Consider the following 23201-nt stretch of genomic DNA (forward strand, 5'->3'; position numbering starts at 1 on the left):
TTAGTATCCATACATAACGTACACATGCAAAACACACAGCAGTGCTCAGTGTAAGGTATTTTTTTATTAAAGATTTTATCTGTCGGAAATGACACAAAGACTGAGCAGCCTTGGTGGAATACTGTGCTCTCTGACTTGCTTTTCTTGTTTTTGGTATAAAATAGTGAGAAAAGATTTCCTTTATTCATCCAAATCTTTCAGCTGTGGGAGTAAACTTCCACTCTGTTATTGTTCCAGATTAAGTGATGGACTGCAGTGTAGCCGTGTTTGCGACAGTCTCATTAAATCTCAGTGGCGGCTGTGCTGTGATTTCTGCAGTGTTTCTGATGGGCTGGATAATCGAGGAGGTGTAGCTCTAATGTGCAGTCCACTGCAGGCAGCACTGTGATGGATCTCTTGTCTTTTCAGGATTGTTGAAAAGAATTAGATGCAGCAAACGTACTGCGTCAGAAGGTATTCTTCCTTGTTGTAAAAGTGATTTGATTTTATTGTCAGAGTATTTGTCTGAAGTCTGTCTTGTGTCCCAAGCTCCACATTGTTCCACATCCATAACAAAGACATATTACATTAACATTAAACCAAGAACACCCCAAATACTAGAGACTCATATAATGAATTACATGTTATGAATGACTTATCAGCAGTGTGACACTGAGGCCTACTTTGAACCTTTACTCTGATTTACTAGTTTGACAGACTGAGGAACAAATAAGCTCTTTAATCTCATTCATTCCAGCCTGTGGAATGTAAATGTCCTCTTAAATGGAAAAAGCTGACATTCTACAAATTCTGAGCAAGTTTTATTCCACCATGATAGCAATATTTGATGGTGTTTATTTTGTGCTGAGATTCACATTCACAGTTTCTTTATGGGAAATGTGTCTGGTTTTGTACAAAGTTTCAAGTGTGAGTGAAAATTGACGTGTTTTTTTTTTTATGTCTTGCATGCAGTGACGTATGTTATTGTGTAGTAACAGACTCTTCATCTTCTTGAATCGAAGATTTTTGTAAACTATAATGCGCTACACAATATATAAAAACCAACAATATATGCTGACCTGTTAGATTGTTTTTATACATTTAAAAAGTAAAATATTAAATTAGCTGATGTTATCCACCAGTTCTGGCCTACCGCAGAAGTACTGGAATAAGCATATATGTTGCCTGATGTGCAGTGATTTATTTATTTTTATTTTTTACAGAATATAATGCAGTTAAAAATACTTGGGATAATTTAGAAATGGTGTCATCACATAATTTGTACAGCAGAGTAGCTCCATTCTCAGTGTTTTTAATATTGTGTTTTAATATTATTGCACATGTAGCAGAGTACAACTGAGCAGACGTGGCTGGAAAACCAAGTAGTGTCTTCATGTTAAGTCGCTAAATAGCTTGTGAAAAAACGATATTGATGTGGGATTTTTTTTTCCTCTCGAAAAACTCATGTCTGCTCCTGAAATACAGTATCAGTCTTTCTTTATTGTGTAAGAAACATGTTGAATTTCTGTAGTCTTGTACTGTAGGACTATTAATTACTCCACCAAGTAACACGGCGGAGTTATATGACGATCGACGTGCGTTTGTCTGTCTGTGCGCAACATTACGGAAAAATGGAATAACTATTTTGATGAAATTTTCAGGGACGGTAAGAAATGACACAAGGACCAAGTGATTAGATTTTGACAGTGATGCAGCTTATAGTCTAGATCCACAGATTTGTCAAGGGTTTCTGTATGATTGCGAGATAGCAGCATGGCGTCACTGTAACTATGACAATAAGTGAACGCTGTGTCAACTCCGTGCTGACGATCACATGATTGTGATCCTACTACAAGTCCACCGCTGCAGACTGATCGGGACTTATCCATCAGAAATGATACGACAGAGCAGCCTTGGCTGTACTGTGCTCTCTGAGTGCTTTTCTTGTTTTTGAATGTTGTAATCAATTTCTCTCTTGTCGTTTCTCTTCAGGGTCTAACTACGCCATGTCTAACGGAGGCGGGGTCGCCAGTAGCACCACCCACCTGTTGGACTTCCTAGAGGAGCCCATCCCTGGTGTTGGGACCTACGACGACTTCCACACCATCGACTGGGTCCGTGAGAAGTGCAAGGATCGCGAGAGACACCGGAAGGTGAGGACACAGAGGGCGGCCAGCTTTAAAATAGGCTAGCACTGTAGTGCAATATGTATTCAAACCAACTGTAAAAGAATAAGTTATTTACACTCCAACAGCTTCTGTGAAGTGACAGAAGTAAAGAAAACGGACAACAAGTTCAAACCCAGATAACTTTCATGCCTTTACACATGTCGCCGATTGCTGCATAAATGACAAACAGCGTTGGATACAGCCCCCTCCCAGAGTTTGCTGTCAGACACGGTTTTAGATGCTGCTAGGGGACCCAAAAAGTAGTTTATTTGAAGTGTTCTGAGGCATGAAGTAAGCAAAATGTGGACTGATTTATTTATTTATTTTAACTAATCCGCAGTACTTAACAGTTATCCTTGTGATTTGGCTTTTTCCCAGCTCACAATGCTTTGATATTGGCTAGCGTCAGCGAAAAACTCCTCGGCTGCACGGGAAGTCTTGTATTACACATTTCCTGCTGCAGCAACAGTTTGTTTGGATCACACAAAAGAAGAACTGGGTAGATCAGATCAGCACTTTTTGGCTTGATGGCTTAACAAAGCCAGAACATATATACAAAACAAAACTTCACAAGCAGAAACTCCATGAAAAAGAATATCAAATATCAAAGCCACTCTTAGCTTTGGTTTTTCACTGACATTTTTTTCTAATTGTTTTTCATTTTTAAGCCGAGTACTTGTTTCCCCCAATACATTCCCAGTGAACACCGCCTAGAGTTTTTTTTTTTTTCCTCAGCTTTCATGTCCTTTTCACAGCCTTCATGTTCTTGGAGACCAAAGTCAAGAACAGACTTGCAGGAATCTAAGTGTGCAGCTCCAATATGAATGGACACAAAACCTGTCGCCTACATTCCTCTGTTTCACCATCTCTCTGTCAGCATTTTAATCCAAATATTGACATAGTTCTACAGCGTACTTTCCAGATTGTTTTATTGCAGAATTCCTGGAAATTTAGAATTTGAATTTTATTTGATAACTTAGTTTTTATAACCTGGTCTTACCTACCATGTGGTTTATGGGGCAATCAACTGTTTTATTGAAGCAACAGTGTAAACAATGCCACTAGAGTAGGTTACTGAATTCTTATCAGTCAGTAGTTATAAACTTTTGGCCTGCGTGCAGTATGATTTCCTGTAATAAAGCGTTTCTTAAATACCCAGCAACTTGGTTATATTTCTAGTTATTCATGCATATAACCCAGCTTTTTTGCTACTTGTTTGTGTTTTCTGTGTACATGCAGATCAACAGTAAGAAAAAGGAGTCAGCATGGGAGTTCACCAAGAGCCTGTACGATGCCTGGTCTGGCTGGCTGGTGGTGACGCTCACCGGCTTGGCGTCAGGTAACACACATGCACACGTGTTGGACTGAACACAGACACACACAGCTGTTATCTGCTCTGCTGGTGACTCTCACATGCTTTGCCTCAGGCGGCTCACGCTCAGTCTTTCTCTTGTTCTGTCTGTCTTTTGCGCTTGTTTGCCCACTACTCACGAGCACACTGTCTCTTTTGCAGAACCTCATCAGACAGTTCAGGCCTTAAAGGACAAAATGCCACCAAATGTGTGGGGATAGTTAATGTTTATATGACTGCTAAAAGAGAAAATGAAGAAGGCTTTGTACGAGATTGTAAACACCAGCGTGACAAAAAAATGTTTTTATTAGGCTACAAGGGGAGAGAAATTGGCATCATACATAAGTTGGGTTCATTGTATTTCACTGAAAAGATGGTCTGGGGTATTAATTTACATTAATCAGTCTAAATGAGCCTGTAATGCTCATAAGTCATAAAAACTCGTAATCTGCAACATGCCAGCCATCCACTGACTTTTCATTTATTGCGATATTTTTTTGAAGAGTGTCTGCTATCTGATACAGAGTTTTGGTATCAGGTAACACTCCTGTAGTGATTTGCTTACAAAACGTTCCATTTTGTATTTGTGTAGGCCAATACTTGTGGAGCATGTTTTTCAGTGTCACCATTCTTTAGCTGTCAGAATTAGCACTAAAGTTTAAGAGGATGTGGATGGAAATGGGGCCAAAAGCCTCCATATTGCAGCTTAAACACATGTATCTCAGGTTTCCTTTTGCAGTTTTGTTTTTTTTTTTTTTTGTTACAGAGGCTTATTTAAAGACTGGTAGTATAATTAGCAAGCAAACTGCCAACAAACACCTTTCTCTTTTCTCTCCTTCCCTCCCTGCCTTCACCTCTTGCCCCTCTTTTCCTTCCTGGTTCCCTCCTCCTCCTGTCAGGTGCTTTGGCTGGCCTGATTGACATAGCTGCTGACTGGATGAACGACCTGAAGGAGGGGGTGTGTCTGAGCGCCATGTGGTTCAACCACGAGCAGTGCTGCTGGACCTCCAATGAGACCACCTTCGCTGAGAGGGACAAGTGTCCTCAGTGGAAGAGCTGGGCTGAGCTAATACTGGGGCAGGCCGAGGTAGACTAACTAACACAGGCACAGGATTATCTTTTCCCAAAATTTGCAATTTGTGTACCTCATTACTTTGGCTTCATGGGAATAATTTTGGTCACATGGGGCTGTGGATCGTTTTAGTACTAAAAAATGTAGGCACAACCCCTAAGCAGTCTCTGTTTCCAACAGTGTACTGAGTCCTGTTTCCCCAACTCTATTGATTCTAACAATCAAAAAGCAATCTATTTGTTATAAGTTTACCGACCTCAGAAGTCCCTTGAGTGTTGGTTGATCCTCTGAAACAGTGACTATCAAAGTGTTTCTTATTAAGTGAATGCAGCTACAGTGACAAAGCTAGAAGGGAGCAGCTTGTTCTGGAGGGAAAAAGACAAGTTTGCAAAGTATATTAGAATCCCCAGCACATACACATACCCACCTACAGAAGGGTGCTTTCAGGCGGTCACACAAACTATTGATGTGATTTCTGGTGTCACTGACGTTTAAGATTTTGACTCTAAAACTTTTCTTTCTCTCTTTTTCCTCTCCTCTCTGCAGGGTCCCGGCTCATACATTATGAACTACTTCATGTATATTTACTGGGCGCTGTCCTTTGCCTTCCTGGCTGTCTGTCTGGTCAAGGTGTTTGCTCCATACGCCTGTGGCTCAGGGATCCCTGAGGTGAGGAAAATGTTGTTTTTGTGAATCCCTTTTTTCAGAAGTACTGCTGTAACTTTCTTGCAGCTGCGGTCACAGTGTGTTCTGAAACCTCTCTTTGAGGATACATTGATATTGTTGTAGGAAACTTTTGAACTATTGACTTGAAAATTGTCTTTTGAGCAGCAGCATTTCAAACAGTGTCATGTTTTAGACAGATCTTCCCTTTTCTTTGTTTCATTTACATATCCTAGCATTACTTTCCATATTTATTTTGTTGTCAAAGTAATAAGTTGTTAAGAGGGAATTTGTTTTTGTGTCTGTGTCTCTCTGAGTGTGTCGGATTTCTGCCAGCTGTTTATTTTCTGTTTCCTCACCTCTGATTGATTTGCTGTGGATGTCGCAAACTCAAGGGCAGCACATGAAATAAAATGTGTATAAATCTCTGTAAGCTTCCTATAACTCTCAGTGAAAGTGATCTGATTGGTTATGTGCACTAACTGAGAACCGCACAGTGTGTCTTTGCGATTGTGGCTCTGCTTTAAATGTCTTGAAGTGCCTTGAAATTGTTAATTCAGTGGGCAGTGGAGAGATGTGAAAGGCTTAACTGCGCTGTGAAAAAGCTATTTTGAGGTAAGCGCACTGAGCATTAAAAAAAATGTCAGTTTAGTTGCCATGGGAACACAAAAGCTAGAAGGGTAGGTACAGCCTGTATAAGTTGGTGACTTGGGTCATGTTTGTGGCAACATAATAAGATCAAGAGAGAGAGATGCAGCTACAGCAGAAGCTCAGTGAATTTGTTTCAAGTTACTAAAAAGGGAACTTGAAAGTATTTTAACAGAAGATAATTAGCGAGAATCACTGGCTTTGGTTGTTTTAGCCTAGTTTAGGGGAAATGTTGAGAAAAGGGAACAGTTCTGCATCATGGTGTCATTGCAGGCATCTGACTGGCTGAGGATCTGTGTTGTATTGTCTTGTGTCTTATTTTCTCTCTCACCTCATTTCATTTTCTGTCAGCTCCCTCTATGAGCTTTTTGATCCAAGCATACAATGAACACATTAAAAATTTTTGCATTTGTAAAGAACAGAAACTATGCAAACACATGACTTATCTACAATATTGCTCTAAGATTTAGGTTGACTTTATTGACAGACAGTTTATTCACTACTTTGAGTCATTTAATGAGCAAGGAGCAGTATTTTTGTGAGGTTGTGGTGCCATTATTGTTTTATAATGTGTTTTTAATTACTTTGTGTTTTTAAATGTTATTCAAAACAAGCTATTTGAAGATTTACCTGAGGATCTTAACCTTTTGATGCACAAAATGGGTCAAAAGTGACCCAAATCCATTGTAAAATGGATATCTTCTGATGCACACTGCACATCAAAGGGTTAATTAACATGATGAGCATTTGTCATGTTATTTGGGCATTTTATTGACTAAATTATTAATGCATTCATTTATTTTCAAAAACAATTGGTAGTCACAGCCTTCAAGGAATGTATGATGGCATGTGGAAACCACAGACTACTGTTCTGTGTAGGATTAAACCTTCAGTTTCAGTCTGATGCATGCAGCGTCACACTATGTTGCTGCTTGAAAAACCACACTGTACATTATGCTTTACTAAACCTACTGTTTCCAACTGATTTAATGCAGAATGCAATAGAACATTAGAAACAATGGAGACATTTCTGTCCTGGTTATCCTCAGTAGAAATCCAACCCATCCTTGTAGCTCAGTTTGAGTTAAACCTTCCTGTCTCCCCCAGATCAAGACCATCCTGAGTGGGTTTATCATCCGGGGCTACCTGGGCAAGTGGACCCTGATGATCAAGACCATCACTCTGGTTCTGGCTGTGGCGTCTGGCCTCAGCCTGGGGAAAGAGGGGCCCCTGGTCCACGTGGCCTGCTGCTGTGGGAACATCTTCTCCTACCTCTTCCCCAAGTACAGCAAGAACGAGGCCAAGAAACGAGAGGTGAGAGGCAAGAAACATAAACCACAGCAACAGATAATGCTTTTTCTTTTAATCTCCTTTTATTTATGTAATTATCATGTATGACTGTGTTTTAGAGTCAGCTCAGTTGTTTGTGACTGTGTGTTGGAACTCATCACATCAGCTGAAGTGTGTTTCTTGCTGCTCTATCAGGTTCTTTCTGCTGCGTCGGCCGCTGGGGTGTCTGTTGCTTTTGGAGCGCCGATTGGAGGAGTTCTCTTCAGCTTGGAGGAGGTACATGTGCACATCATCAAACTACTCCGCAGCATGATTTTATTGCTCACTAATCACAACGTAATGCTTAATGAAAATGGCAGGATAATCAATTAAGCATTCCAGCCGTGGCTAATCCTGTAACCTCTCCTCTCCCTCCTCCAGGTGAGCTACTACTTCCCTCTCAAGACTCTATGGCGCTCCTTCTTCGCTGCCCTGGTGGCCGCCTTCGTCCTGCGCTCCATTAACCCTTTCGGTAACAGCCGCCTGGTGTTGTTCTACGTGGAGTACCACACGCCGTGGTACCTGTTTGAGCTCATTCCTTTCATCCTCCTGGGAGTGTTCGGGGGCCTGTGGGGCGCCTTCTTCATCCGAGCCAACATCGCCTGGTGTCGGCGGCGCAAGTCGACGCGCTTCGGCAAGTACCATGATTTCACGATGCAGGATATGAAATTAAATATTTCAGCCAGTCCGGGTGCTGAAGTTAATTTGTCTGTATGGACGATTACTGTTTGTGGTTTGTGCTAGCAGAGAACAGTTTAAAAGTCGCAGATGTGGGAATAAAAACTACCTCTTCTCACAGCCTAGTAAGGTGTATTCTTAAACAGTTCATTCAAGCTACAATTATAGAAGTGCTTCAAATATTTGTTAAAAATATACAGATAGATTGCATTAGCCTGTTAAGTTGGCACAGATCATCAAAATTGAGTGATCCAAACACTGAGAAATGTAATATTTACCCTGTTATGGTAATACCACGTTCATATTACAGTATCTGAAACAAAACGACATCTTTTTCTCCTCATTTTAGTAATTAGTCTACATTACATTCATGTTTAGAAGTCATCTAACTGACTGTCTGCTACTTTACATATTGCATCCCTACTTAAAGACTTTCTGTTAGACCTGTTGGCTCTTGTTTTCAGTGACACACTTCAGATTTTTTGTAATTTTCTGAATATGTAACATTGAAAATTGAGATACCAAGTTGAGGCACAACTTGCTAAAAGCCTTTCTCTCTTTTCTCAGGTAAGTACCCGGTGCTGGAGGTGATCTTGGTGGCTGCCATCACAGCAGTGGTTGCTTTCCCAAACCCCTACACCCGCCAGAACACCAGCGAGCTGATAAAGGAGCTCTTCACCGACTGCGGCCCACTGGAGTCCTCCCAGCTCTGTCAGTACCGCAGCCAGATGAACGGCAGTAAAGCCTTCACCGACAACCCCAACCGGCCGGCGGGGCCTGGCGTCTACTCCGCCATGTGGCAGCTCTGCCTGGCGCTCATCTTTAAAATCATCATGACTATATTCACATTTGGACTCAAGGTAATGCAAAGAGGATATTAACTAATGGGGCAGATGTTTTACCCAGCATGTACTTATCAACGCTCAAATCTGTGGCTGTTTCTCATCCTCAGGTGCCATCGGGCTTGTTCATCCCCAGCATGGCTATCGGGGCAATCGCAGGGCGAATCGTTGGCATCGCCGTGGAGCAGCTCGCCTATTATCACCACGACTGGTTCCTGTTCAAAGAGTGGTGCGAGGTGGGAGCCGACTGCATCACTCCGGGACTCTATGCCATGGTGGGGGCCGCCGCTTGTCTGGGTGAGTCAACAAATTATATAGTGAATAAAAGTGATTATTAGTTGGTCAGCATCACCAGTTTCGAAGCTTTGTTATTTTTCCAGTTATCGGTGCCGAGGCAAGGTAACAGGAGGATATATGCTATATGATATTTTGCTCTCTGCACTGCTGCTCCTTCAAGATCTGATTGTATTAGAACATTTTGGTCTATTACTCTGACAGCAATATTTATTTTAAAGGATTTTTGCTTTACTTCTGTCTTATGTTTTGTTTCGTAGCATAATTCCCTTCACATAATTAGCTCAAACCATTTTCTCAATTAACTGTCTTTTGCTGTACTATGATAATGTATAAATTTCAAGATGTTATCGTAAGGTGCAATTTTTTTTGTTGCAAAAAGCAGATAAGAAATTTAAATGATTAAATAAAGCTAAATAACAAAAAAATATCATGTTAGCACCTGATTAAAAGAATATGGACAAGTTCTATACACTGTACAGCCGTTGTTATGTTAAAGACATTTTTGTAGAATGGACAGTAGTTTTCCAGCAACAAGTGACACATGAGCGAAAATAAGAAATAAAATTGTTTAGAGCCAAATGCCTTCCTAAATAGATCAGTTTTCCCTCTGACTTGAGGATGAATACACTTGTTTTTTCCATAAAGTTGCCTTTGTGTTGTTGCAGTTAATGACACACACTGTAATCTTTGTTTTTGTAGTGTTGCCGCCTCTTTGTTTTATGTCTGTTCACTAAAAGAGAGAAATTGTGTCTAGCTGGAGTCCTTGTTTCTTCATCTAGATGTCTGTTAATGTTTGGTATTTTCTTGTTATCCTCCCTCTGTAGGTGGTGTGACTCGTATGACCGTCTCCTTAGTCGTTATTGTGTTCGAGCTGACCGGTGGGTTGGAGTACATCGTCCCCCTCATGGCTGCTGTCATGACCAGCAAATGGGTGGGTGACGCATTCGGCCGAGAGGGAATCTACGAGGCCCACATCCGCCTGAACGGATACCCCTTCCTGGACGCCAAGGAGGAATTCACACATACCACACTGGCCAGAGAGGTGATGAGGCCTCGACGCAGCGACCCACCGTTGGCGGTGCTGACGCAGGACGACCTGACAGTGGAGGAGCTGCAGAGCGTCATCAATGAAACCAGTTATAATGGTTTCCCTGTCATAGTTTCCAAGGAGTCCCAGAGGCTGGTGGGCTTTGCCCTGCGCAGGGACATCACCATTGCTATTGGTAAGACTGCAGAGTCTAAGGATGGTTCTGCTTAGCAAATGACCAAAATCATCAAAGTGGAGCAGAAGTTACTATGTTATAATCTAAATGAATGAAAAGGTACATTGTTTTAAATCTCTGTTTTTGTGTTTCGGTCAATAGAAAATGCTCGCCGTAAGCAGGAGGGCATCATGTTAAACTCCAGGGTGTACTTCACCCAGCATGCACCCACCCTGCCTGCCGACAGCCCCCGACCCCTCAAGCTACGCTCCATCCTTGACATGAGCCCCTTCACCGTCACTGACCACACCCCCATGGAGATCGTGGTGGACATTTTCAGAAAGCTGGGGCTGCGCCAGTGCCTGGTCACTCACAACGGGTAAGTAGGAACTGAAAGACAGTTTGTCTTAGGAGGAAGGTTGCAGTAAAAGGACATGGGGTGAATTCTTCTCACATGCTTGTTTCTGGTGTTGCTGTGATTGCTTAACCCGTCTGAGGTTGACCAGCATCGCACAAACACATGTACACACTGTCTGGTGTTGCATGGGCTCGAGGATCCTAGGATTTACCCTGTATAATCTGCATGGCCTGGCCTAATCGCTGTGCTGCACTTCCTTTATCCTTCCACTTAGCAATAACAGACAGTCTCTTCAGCAGAAGAGCTACTGATACAAACTAACCACAACTACAGAACAGGTGTCATGTTGGGAGAAGATGATCAACACAATCAGTTCATGTGGAGTCTGAATCTAAGAGAAGGTTTAAGGTTTTACCTCTGTGAAGAAGCTGTTTTTCAGACGATGAAGGGGAGATTTTTAACAGTGTCAGAGCTGTCCTTTACAATTAATTGAACCAAATTACCAGTTTCGCTATATATTTTGGTACACTCAGGAGTTCGTCTAATTTTGGTTTTGTAGAGAGCCACCTGCTGGTGTGATGTTGAAATTACAAGAGAGATTGTGCATTAAAGGCAATAAAGACCTCATTTTACAGATCAGTTCTCTCAGTTTGCTGTGACGACTGCTAGAGAGGAACTGAGCAGCAGTGTTTGTTTTTTTTGTTTGTTTGTTTGCATCTTTGTGGTTAAATTTTATTTATGTCTTAAATAATAAAGCTGTGGATATACAACATTTTTCTTGCTGTCAACAAATCTTATAAAAGAAAAACTTCTCTCCTCGTTGTTTGAAAACAGGCTACATATGTATATGTTTATTTTTCAAGAGGGCCAAATAGTTCCCTACAATCTAATTTTAATCAAATGTGACTGTAAACAAGAGTAAATAATGCATTTGTTTAGAGTTTTCAGCAACAAATCATTTTAGTTGTCAGCTATTATTATAGCAACAGGATCTTTTATCTGGAACCAGCTAATGATAACGTCAGTATGCATGTCTGTTAATATTAAGGAACTTTGTATTTTTTACTGGTTTAATAATTGTAAGACTCTAATAGAACTCTGCAGTATGAAACACCGAGTTTGTTTGATACATGTCGATGTATTTTTTTGTTGATTTGGTCTTTTCATTAGATTTGTTGACAGATAGAAAAATATAGTATATTACCAGACACAATAGTTTATTGTATCTCCATCATAACATATGTGAAATTCATTTATAACATCAAACTGTATTGCATTTGATTGTTTTTTGTCTTCAGTTGTTAAATTTTGAGTTGTAGTTCTAAGTTGAGTTACCTGTTAATATTTTACGTTACGCCGTTATGTATGTTTTGTACAGAGCCCCCAAAAGGTCACAATGAGAGGCTATTTTTGCGTTTCCTCGCAATATGCTTTACATTTTTTCTGATCCATCTGAACAGTTGGTGTGTTGGTCCAGTTCAGTTATAATATACTGTCAGTTAAGGGAAACACTCCCAGATATTATGACATGTGGTGCATTTATTACTTGTTAGTCATCTTAAAAGGTGAAACTGCGACTAGATATATGGTTATTGTTTGACTTGAGCTGCCGCTATGATTCAGTCTGTGGTGCTGTTATTATTTGGACCTTTGGTGCTTCTATGACAAATGTGTTACTGAAACACTGCAGTAGTTGAGGAGTACAGCAGCTTTCATACAAACCTCAGCCAGCAAAAGCATCACTGCACACATAAACACAACTGCTGACGAGTATTCTGCGTTACAACCATTAAAAATGAATATGTCACAGAAGTAATTGTAACAACCAAAGCATGACCATGAGTTTTCTTCCTGAAGGCAAAGGAGCAGACAGCTGAAGGTGACTCTCTCTATAGTCAGGGCTACTGGTGGACTACTAGAATACATGATCCAGTATCAAAATACAGCTCAGCTCTTATCCATGTGTCGGAGGAAATGCAAACCTTATTACGAGGTAACACAAAGGTAGCGCTCAAATATTCATGCTGTGACCTTTCGAGGCCTCTGTACTTTTGTGCTGCTGCTGTCTGTTCTCTCTCTGTCTCTCCTCTGTTTATTTGTTGTTGTTGTTGTTGTTTTGGGCAGCCTACCGAGTAACGGGTGTGTGTTTCAGGATTGTGTTGGGCATCATCACAAAGAAGAATATATTAGAGCATCTGGAGGAGCTCAAGCAGCACACGGAGCCCCTGGTGACTAGCCCCGCCCCCTTTACACACGTGACCTCTCCCCCACTTTCACACCTTTCTCTTAGGCTCCGCCTCCTCGGAGGAATGCATGAAATGTGGTGTGAAAAACTTGACAGTTCCCGGCTAAACATTACGCCCTCCCTTCTCCTCTTTCTTACCTCACGCTCTCTTGTTTGTGGGCTGGTTTGTTGTGGATTCCCCTCTAAAGGAGAGTGTAGACCTTCTCTGACCTCCATCTTCATCGCTGGTAGCAGTTTTGGAGTCGCCATGTAGAAAAGATTTTTGGTGTTTTGTCGGTCCTGTAAAGTTGGACCTTAATGGGAACTGTCACCCACATCACTCTAGAGCCCCTTTCAGACATGTGCCTCCTGACTTAATAATAATAACTGTATTTATGTAGCACATTTTAAAAATAGAGTTTACAAAGTGCCTTACAGACGGGGCAAAAAAGAAAACGATAGAAAGAAAATTGAAGAACAGAAGACTGGTCAGTCCAAACATGGTACAAGATACTCACGATAAATTAGTACAACAGCAGATAAAATAATAAAATGTCACATCCAAGTGAAGGAAAGAACAAAAGGAATAAAAGAAAAGCTAAAAAATAATAGTAAATAAGTAAAATAGATACATTAAAATGTAAATAAAGCGTAAAAGAATATAAAACGAACAATTAAATGAATAAAGTTAAAAGCCAGTTAGGCGATAAAAATAATAATGATCATATAATAGAAAATAAAAATAGAATAGTCAACCGTTAATACAAGCTTAATTAAACCATCTTAGATAGGACCTTGTAAACATAAAGGCTACAGCAGCAGAAAAATAAACTCTTTAAATTACTGCCTTCTTGTCCATAGTAGGAGCACAGAATTAAGGTTTTATTCTGCATTTCTTATAGACAAAACTTCAACTACGGTTTATGGTCAAAAACAAGCTGAGATGCAAATGATAAAATCAGTACCACTTTAGCGCAAATATATGTAAACTCAGCCTGCTGATAGTGCTCCAGAAAAAGTGAGAAAGTGGACAATAGGTTGGGATGTTTTTTATTTTCCAGAAATTTTCTAGGTCAATGTTAAAGTAAAATCAGTTTAATGAACCATTAAATGTTTTTATGGAGCCGTATGTAGAAGACTTTAAATGTAAAAACCACATAGGAGGTCAATGATGAGCATAAATATGGTTAAAGCACAAATGTTTACATATGACATGCATGTGAACAGGAATTAAATAAGAGTAACAGTAATGAATATTAATAACATTTTGTTATTCTTTAGTTTTATAGGCTCTAAACAGTCTGCTGGATACTTTATTTCATCTGATAAGAGATAACACTGATGATAGAATCTATTGAGAAATCTGGACTGATAAAAATTGATTAGAGTCTGAGGTGAATGTCCCTTCTGCTCATTAATTAAGCTTTGCAGATTAATTAAATCCATTATTGATGTGGCTACTCAGAGTGAAGATTTTCCTTCCTTAATGTGATTGTTGTTGCTATGGTTGTTGTGACTGCTGTTCTCAGTGTCACAATATTCTACGAGCACCTCAGCAGGTTGTGTTTGAACAGAGGCATTGAAGAGGTTTACTATCCCCTCAGATAAGTTGTATTATTAACTTTTCAGGTAATGTTTCTTGTATTTATATTTTTTATTCACAATTCTGAGACTTTGTCTGCAAGAAGCTTTGCCTAAGCGATTTAATTGGTAATTGTGTGGACATGACTTGTAGTTACGCGTGAGTTTGCAGCCAAAAACAGCAACAAATTGCTGACCTAACATCAGTTAATGAATCTATTAAACTTTATTTGTATAGAATATTTTGTGCACATTAATGCCAAAAAGTAAAAGGAGTGAAAAGAGAATAATTTATCCTTCAAAATCATGAAAAATAGACAGTGAAACCTAATAAAATAGATGAAAGGCTATGAAAAATAAAATCAATGAGAGAGAATAGAACATTTTAAAATAATGCAATTGACTTTAATGAAAATAATAACGTAAATGATTCAATAAGTTAAGTAATGGACATGAGATATATTTATGTGAGTAACTCAAAGTTCTAAACTGTGATCTGTTCTTAGATGCTCACAAAATTAGTGATTATTTTTTAGACTTTTGCAAATTTTTACTCAGACAGCTCAAGATTTTGTAATCACAGATCTTGTTACAATTTCAAAAATGTTAGTTTTCATGTAGATCTTTTAATTTCATCTTATTAAAAGTTGGTCTAATGCAAATTCAACATTGTTTCAAAACCTTTTTTTTTTTTTGATAATCTGCATCAAAAACATTGATTCAACAGTCAGATGATGAATCTGGTGATGCTGCAGCCTCCATGTCTGAAAAGGGCTCCGTAGATTCCCAGAGAGCAGCTTTGCATCTCATCCCATTAGACTGCATATGTACCTCCTGTAGCTCTGCTTAGTGCTGATCAGCTGCTTCATGCTAGCACCTGAACAAGATGTTCATCACGCTACTTTTTCTGACACTTCAAATCATCCTAGCTACACAGCTTTAATGTATTTCCAGCAGGATTCTGATTATATTCTATATAATCAATCAGAGGTAGACCATCCTCAGCATGTCTGCAGTCATGTAACCATGAAGCCTGTTGTGTGTCTCCCATCCTCCTCTCACAACAGTTCAGTTCATTTCAACTTCAATTTTCTGCCTTCATTAACGACTGCTTTTTCCTCTTTTTGTTTTTTTTCTGACCCCCTCCCTCTCGACTCCGTTTCGCCCTGGGTCTCCACAGATTGACGACATCTGATCCGTCGCCTTTACAACACTTTGGCGAGTAGTTAGCCGCCTTGGGAAAGCGGACCACCATTGTTTTAATACTTTTAGCGGGTGGTATTTGTTATTAGAAGGGAGGGAGACGATCTACAATTCATTCCCACATTCCCCTCATTCTGTAGTGGTAGTACGCGTGGTGAAGTGTCGTTGTTGTGTTGACTGGTGCTAGTAGTGCTGTAGTTCAGCTAGTTAGCGTGTGGTGGTAACATGAGACCTTGATGAAGTAATTACTAATTCTGTGCTTTAACCTGCCAATGTTTCCTCTAAGCCAGCACGTGTCCTGCCTTCTTCATGGGAGAACAAACAGAAAAAAGAAGGAAAAAAACTGCCTTCCATGGAGTCAAACACCACAAGAAACACAAAGATTTCACACAGATTTATATTTCACGGAAACCTTTAGGTTGTTTGAATCATAGGAATGTTTGTTGTAGTGAGAGTAACACATTTAACGTCACGCTTTATCACTTAGTAAAGACTATTTATTGCATTAATGCATACACAGATGACTAAAATAATCAGTAAGTAACTTCAAACAATGTGCAGAAGTAATGAACAACCAGCATCAGTAGTCCATAAATATGCAAGTAACATGCAAAAAAAATGGTTTTATTTGATTTAAAACCTCAGGATAGGATGACTTAACAATGCAAAAAAGGTTTTAACAAATAATACAACAATAAGAATAGCAATTCAAAAACTGAAACACTATTTATAAACAGTGACAGGTACAGTCAATAAGGGCAGCAATTAAACCTGGGGTTGTCTCACTTTCATGAAGAGATCAACAGAGAGTTTTGTTAAAGCAGATATAAGGTATGTGGGGCAGAGTAATAAAAAGCACATCTTTCTAACTCTGCATGTTTTTTTAATACCTGCAAGGTCTGTAAGTTAGTACAATAAATGTTAAAATAAATAAAGAGAAAGAAAATTTCAAATTTCAAGGAAATATTTACAACAATGACATGCCTTGAAATAGTTTAATACCTTTGATTTAAATAAAATGAGCAAACAAATTACATGTAAATTATGTTTAGCTTGTATGTCATCTTTATTTGTGTACGTAAGTGGCCAAGCATGGACCGTGTGGCATCTTTAAAAGATGACTGAAAAGTTGTGACTAGTTGAGAGCAACAGTGTTTGATTTTCCTATTATTAGAAAGCTCATGAACACACAGGCATCTGATGAGAGAAAGGGGGGAAAAAGAAAAGGTCAGATATCACTGATCTAACGCATGATTGAAAGACTATCAGCTGACATATTCTCAGTCTGTTATTTATACCTGCTGTCTGATGCCCTGAAAAATGCTTTAGCCCCCCAAAAAAGTCTAAAAATTGAGAGCAACAGTGTTTGATTTTATTATTATGATTAGACATTCCATAAACGCTCCAGTATCTAATTAGAAAAATGGCAAAATCTAGGAAACCAAAGTCAGAAATCACTGATCTAACACATGACTGATATATACTGTCAACATTTATACCCGCTGTCTGATGGTCATTTAGATAAATGCCAGAAATTGTGAACTGAGTTGATGTTGGCCTCAGTGGAGTCAAAATGAAGATAATTATTTCTATGAAATGTCAGTGAGTTGTTGTGAGAAGTGAGTGTTTCTGTTCTTCACGTCTTACCTTAAATGATTGATAAGCAGGGTTAACTTTACAGCATAAATTGAGCCCTCGCATCGTAAATGTAATTCTACAAAGCCTTAACATTAGCTCTATGTTCACTAATTTCACTTTGTGGTTTCCAGTTTACTCCATTATCTGGATTAAAACCCTGAACGAGGACCGGACACTGCTGGTTTTACAGGGAACATTGCGTTCACCCTCCTCACCTGATGCACTCTGATCTGTACCTGGTGTCCCAAGTGTCTGCTCAGGAAAGGAACAGTCCTTACAGCAGATCTCTGCAGCTCTTGGGGGACCCCGGGTCTGATCTATGTGACGTCTCACTAGTGTTTCATGCCTCCTGTGGCTCTAGCTCTAATCCCTCCACAGGTCATCTCAACTCCTCTCACTCAGACCTGGGTTCAAATGTGTGTTTCAGCTCATTACAAGTCTGTTTAATTTGCCTTCTAGGGATCAAAAGCAGCTGAAATTTGAATCAGCAATACATGAAACACTACATGTACATCAAACAAAGAGGTTTTTGGACCCAGCTCTGCACTATTTGAGCTCTGTAGCAGATGGACCGCTTCTTCTCACTGCTGTCGCCTGTTTTGGCTGCTTCTCTTCACCTGATGTCAGACTACAGTCATGACTGAATTCAAGAGCTCTTTGTGGTCATTTTTAATGTTTAAATGGCTCCGAGATCAAAGTCACTAATAATCTCAGCTGGGGCTCTTGAATCAGCAGGAATTATCTTGACTGACAGAATAACTAGCAACGTGTCACTAAGTAAAGGTGCTTTGTAGTAAACTGAGAAGAGGAGAGAGGCAGCTTTGTCACAGGAGTGAGATTCCTACTGAAATATTGACATTAGTGGCATATGACAGCAACAGTTCCACTTTTTTACAAATTGAATTTCATTTTTTGTAGTTGTAGTCATCATTCCTGCTTAGAATAAAAACAAAAATACTAAGATAATGCTGAGGTCTGCAGCACCACTAAAAAGAAATCAGATGTGGCATGAGTTTAAATGAAGAATCATTACCTCAAAATCTAGTTTTTGTTCTAAAAACTCTTTTTAATGTTGTTCTTCACTGTCCAGCTGCAGAAAGACAATCTGATCTGCTGATTAAAAAGGTGCTTTAACGCCTTAGGATTTTCCTCTCGGGCTTCGTCCACACTAGAAACATAAATGATTATTTTTACAAGCACTTTATCACTGTTCCAGAAGTATTCATGTACACAGGAAGCAGGATGTCAGTTTGCTTAGAGGTTGAATATACTACAGATGAATAGCAGCAACGGCTAAAATAACACCAGAGATTTCCTTAACAGAAATAACAAGGTCATAGACGTCTGTAATTCCTTATCTATGTTGAATTATGAATTATGTCTTTGTTTTCATCTGGAAAAGGTCATATGATAAGAGTGTGACAGTCAGGGAAAGAACATGATGTCAGTTCAATCAGAAAAAATGCATCATTGTTTCTAAAATCTCCGTTTGTGCCCGTCCAGACTAAAACACAACCCTGGAGTTTTAAAACAAAAAGAGGTAAACTTGAAGTTGTGAGTTTTAAAATTACCCTGAACGAAAAGCCTGCAGACACTACTCAGGGCTCAAAAGGCACATTTACTTAATTTTTTTTGGACAGAATTTATATTTAAAGTTGATATTTTTCTCCTGAGAAAGATTAGAAAATTTGAGTAAACAGTTGTTTGGTGTAAACATGCAAAAACGGCATCATTTGTCATAAAGTGCATAGGATCAATGAAAGAAACAATCATCATTGAAAGCATTGTAACTAAATTAACATTTATCTTCATCTAGAGATGTTCCTGTGTCTCCAGATCTCAGCCATTACATTAGAGAGAGTGTATTAATAAGCAATAGAAGAAAAGTAAGAGTTGTAATTAACTGGAATTATACTTTAAAGTGTTTGCCTTGTATAACGAAGTGCTATTAATGTTCATCCTTGAAGACACTCCTCTGGTGAACTGCACAATGAAACCAGAGGACAAAACAGAGCTGCACCAAGCAATGCTTTTCATGGTTGATTAATCAGTCAGTTTTCTAGATTAATTACTTTTTTGTTTGAGCTATAGAAAGAAAGAAAGAAAGAAAGAAAGAGAGGTTTCCTCAAAGCCCCAGATGACCTTATCAATTGTCATGTTTTGACGACAAACTATTTATTTGACTCTCATTGTAAAGAAACCAAAAAAATGCAAATTTAAGAAGCTGGTCTTAGAGAATATTGACTTTTGTATTGTTTAAAAAGCACTCAGATGGATTAATTGATAATAAAAAGAATTAACAATTCCGACAAAAGCAGGAGATTAAAATTGAAAAAGTGGCAAACAGGAAAAAAAGACTCCATCTGACTCCTGTCACAGAGGCGTCTCCTCTTCCTGCTTCTCAGAGGATCTAACTTTTCTCCTCCTCCTGTTCACCGCCTCCTGTCTCCCTGTAGGATCCAGCTCCTCCTTTTCTCACCAGCTTTTAGGACCAAAAGCATAAAAACCAGTCGAGGGGGTAATATCTGAAATGACACCCTGCTCTGAAGCGGGTATCTGGGTGCTGTTTCTGACCTGCTTTCACCTCCTTTTCTCCAGTTACTCACCTCCTCTCCTCCTGCTGACTTTTGCTTCCTCAGGGACTCGTGTTTTTGTTGGCCGCGTCCAGATACCGATTTTTAATCATTCCAATGAATCAACATTGAATCAAATTAAACCGCGCGTCCGATTGAAGGTTTCCCTCGCCAACAAAAACACGATGCTTTTCTCCTTCACTCCAGCTGTGAACCACCACCACCTCCTTCTCCTGTTGTTCTAAATCTCTTCTCCTGTCCTTGCCCTCCTCTCCTTTGTCTCCACCTGCAGGCGGCTTCTTGGTATTATCACAAAAAAAGACATCCTTCGTCACATGGCTCAAATGGCAAACCAGGATCCAGAGTCCATCATGTTCAACTGATCCGCTCTTTCCAGGACGGCTGGGGGGGAGGAGGGGGAGACGACAGCGAGGACGAAGAGGAGCAAGTGTGTCTCCTGAACGGCTCCAATCTCTGACATTCGGCCCCCATGGTTTTGTTTTGTTTTTTTCATTTTAGTTTTCAGCTTTGTAGTCCCTGAAACGACTGACTGTGGCCTCCAGAGACTTACTGGCCACGTGAGGGAAAAGACGATGATAAAAAAGACTTTGTTATTATCAGTCTGGCTGCTGAGGACACAACGAGGTCACGGGTTGAAGGCACACACAAGAGGAAATGCACTTTTAAAACACACACGTGCAAAATCAAACAAAAACACACACTTTTTTGCACTTGCAGACACCTCAAACATGCATGCCGTCTCTCCACACACACAGACACACACCCACAGACTCCCTAAATCTGTAAAGTTACACCCATTTGCACTCTTCACGTGCCTCACCCTTGTCCTGTCTCCGCCGAGGTGGTGGTGGGTGTGGCCTGGCTGGGGTGAAAGGTCGGAATGAACCGCTGATGAGGGACGCGATGAGGGACCTTGAAACCTCCAGGATCCGGCTGAATAAAAGAAAGAAAGAAAACTCACTTCCCCTCCCCTCGCACACACCTGACCTGTCCGTCCTCCAGGAAAAATGCATTGTTTACCTGTGAATTAAGTGTGTGAGGATATTTGCGTGTGTGTGTGTGTGTGTGTGTGTGTGTGTGTGTGTGTGTGTGTGTGTGTGTGTGTGTGTGTGTGTGTGTGTGTGTGTGTGTGTGTGTGTGTGTGTGTGTGTGTGTGTGTGTGTGTGCGCCACTACATTCCAGCCGGGTTACCATGGGAACTGAGAGGACGTGCACCTGCTCCTCGCGCTCGAAAAACACGGCGGTCTCTCGTTATGCGTCATGGCACACGGCTGCTCCCCTGCGTTAGGTCTAACAGAGATGGCTTTAATGTGTGTGTGTGTGTGTGTGTGTGTGTGTGTGTAGAGGAGAGAGAGAGTAAGAGAGGCTGGTCGAGAGACACAGACGGTAATGTATTTCAAGAACAAAAATGTTCGCTTTCAGAAGGAAATGAGTGGAACTGGAAGACCTTTGTGTGCGAGTGTGTTTTCATTTCTGAGCCAGCTTGTGAGGGCGTGTGTGTGTGAGAAAACAGGTCGAGTGTGTACGTAAAGAGAAAAAAAAGGAAAAAGTGTCCAGGTTGCTGCGAAAGAAATGAATTTAAACGTCCTTTTTCTTCTCAAACCATTCCTTTAGACTCTCATCAGCTTGAAGTAAAACAAAACTGGAAATCTGTTTAAAGTAAAAGCTTGAAGTTGTGGTGAAGGTGGAAGATGATGCTACATGGTGACCTCTTTTATTTTTCCTTCCTCAGTAATCCACGTCTTCAGGAAGTAACATACTAAGAGCTACAGGTACCTCAGATATCCTCCCTCAGTTTATCAAAGTGAGCTTCATCTCTCTGAGCCCCCACAGGTATTGTTGGACACTGCAACCTGTTTTACACAACAAAGCCTCACTTTGACACCTGTGCACACTAAAAAGGGATATTTGATCCGTTTGGCACTCTGTCCTCCACACTTTGATTGAATTCTATTTCCTGCCAATTTTTAATAATTGCTTTAACCTGCACTGTGTGTTAGATAGTTGAGAGTTAGACCTTTTAAAATGTAGTTAACACCTGACAACATGCTTTAAAATGGCAAAATACAAGATAAATTTAGAACTAACTTCATTTCCAATAAAATATCCCCAATTTTAGCAAAATAATGCCCCCTATAAACAGTCCAAACATTCAAATCACAGTATATATGGCAGGAAAATTGTAAATCCTCACATTTTAAAGCTAAAAACCAGCAAATGTACAGCATCAGTCCATCATAAATGGCTTTAATTATTAAAGTCTTAACTTTCAGCACAACAGAAATGAGTTTGAGTTTAATCAAACCTGCTGATCCTTTAGTTCCAAGCAGGTAAAACTAATTTAAAGCAGCCACCTCTTCTCCTTGAATGCTAGCAGATTTAATATGATACTTTTATACAAAACAAGACTGAATTGGAAAAGCAATACTGTAAATGATAATACAAAGTTTAAACATCTACATGTCAAACTTTAGCTTGTGAAAAAGTCACCAAGTCTACTTTCAAGGTCAAGAATGAGTAACATTTGCATTTAACGGCCGTTTTTTAACTTCTCTGTGACCCTTGAAGCTAAAACTGTATCTGTAAATCTAAACATCTGGCTGCATCTGCCCTCTGCTTTTGCTTCCAGCAGGTTTTGTTCGTGCTCGTCTGATCTCGCCACACCTGCCAAGTGCCTGGCAAAAGGTTTTTAGGCTTTTCACACTCATCTTTTCTGCTAACATTTCCCTTTTGTAATCATCAAATATCTGATGTGTCAAGTGGAGGTGATGAAGGGAAATGAAGCGATGGTGATGTTGAACAGTAGCACCTTACCTGTAGAGTGTGTGTGTGTGTGTGTGTGTGTGCGTGTGCGTGTGCGTGTGAGGAAGGTGGGTGTACGTCTTTGCGTTGCAGTGACTGTCCCGCTGTGGTTCGACAGGGAGCAGAGCATTGTCTTTGTTAACCAGTGGTGTTGCCTAACATTGTATTTCATATTGATCTCAATGTTTTTTCCTTTTTTTTTTTTTTTTTAATTTATGGGTAGTGTCGATAGAGTTGTGCATTATTATTATGAAGAATTTTATGTATGATTACATGGATTGTTTGATTGTACATTTAAAACAAAATGTGTAAAGATTAAATTTTGTTTTAAATTAAAAGGAAAAAAGATTCAAGTTGCACAAATGGCTCTCGGTACATATTTTGGATTCAACCCTCAGAAACTCTGTACTAACCAAGTCTCTCAGCAGGTTTTAATAAGACTAAAGACGACAGCACCTGGTGTTTGTCTGGAGATGAAGTTACTTATTTTGAAGGTGACTTGAAGCGATAACGGAGAAGAAGCCCCAAATATTCCTCCAAGCTGAATGTGGTCAAGAGATCCGGAACAAGCA

At 39.9% G+C, this 23201-nt stretch overlaps 1 protein-coding gene across 7 annotated transcripts in view; it reads left to right on the top strand.

Annotated features, from left to right (window-relative positions):
- The window catches only part of clcn3 (chloride channel 3), a 44858-nt gene extending 21866 nt beyond the window's left edge, over window positions 1–22992 (top strand). For 4 of the 7 annotated variants that reach the window (XM_023282749.3, XM_023282753.3, XM_023282754.3 and 1 more), the window contains 13 exons: window positions 1972–2132; window positions 3387–3486; window positions 4398–4585; window positions 5117–5239; window positions 6989–7195; window positions 7367–7447; window positions 7592–7844; window positions 8456–8748; window positions 8841–9027; window positions 9852–10250; window positions 10392–10608; window positions 12740–12815; window positions 20099–22992. In XM_023282749.3, coding sequence (XP_023138517.1) covers window positions 1972–2132; window positions 3387–3486; window positions 4398–4585; window positions 5117–5239; window positions 6989–7195; window positions 7367–7447; window positions 7592–7844; window positions 8456–8748; window positions 8841–9027; window positions 9852–10250; window positions 10392–10608; window positions 12740–12815; window positions 20099–20284 — 2471 coding nt within the window. In that variant the 3' untranslated portion in view covers window positions 20285–22992. Of the gene's footprint in view, window positions 1–1971; window positions 2133–3386; window positions 3487–4397; window positions 4586–5116; window positions 5240–6988; window positions 7196–7366; window positions 7448–7591; window positions 7845–8455; window positions 8749–8840; window positions 9028–9851; window positions 10251–10391; window positions 10609–12739; window positions 12816–15572; window positions 15611–20098 lie in introns of all 7 variants that reach the window. The other 3 variants (XM_023282752.3, XM_023282755.3, XM_035954009.2) reach the window with 2 other exon arrangements.
- Window positions 22993–23201: the final 209 nt, after the last annotated feature.

This window comes from Amphiprion ocellaris, chromosome 23, assembly GCF_022539595.1.
Source record: "Amphiprion ocellaris isolate individual 3 ecotype Okinawa chromosome 23, ASM2253959v1, whole genome shotgun sequence".
NCBI classification, from domain to species: Eukaryota; Metazoa; Chordata; class Actinopteri; family Pomacentridae; genus Amphiprion; species Amphiprion ocellaris.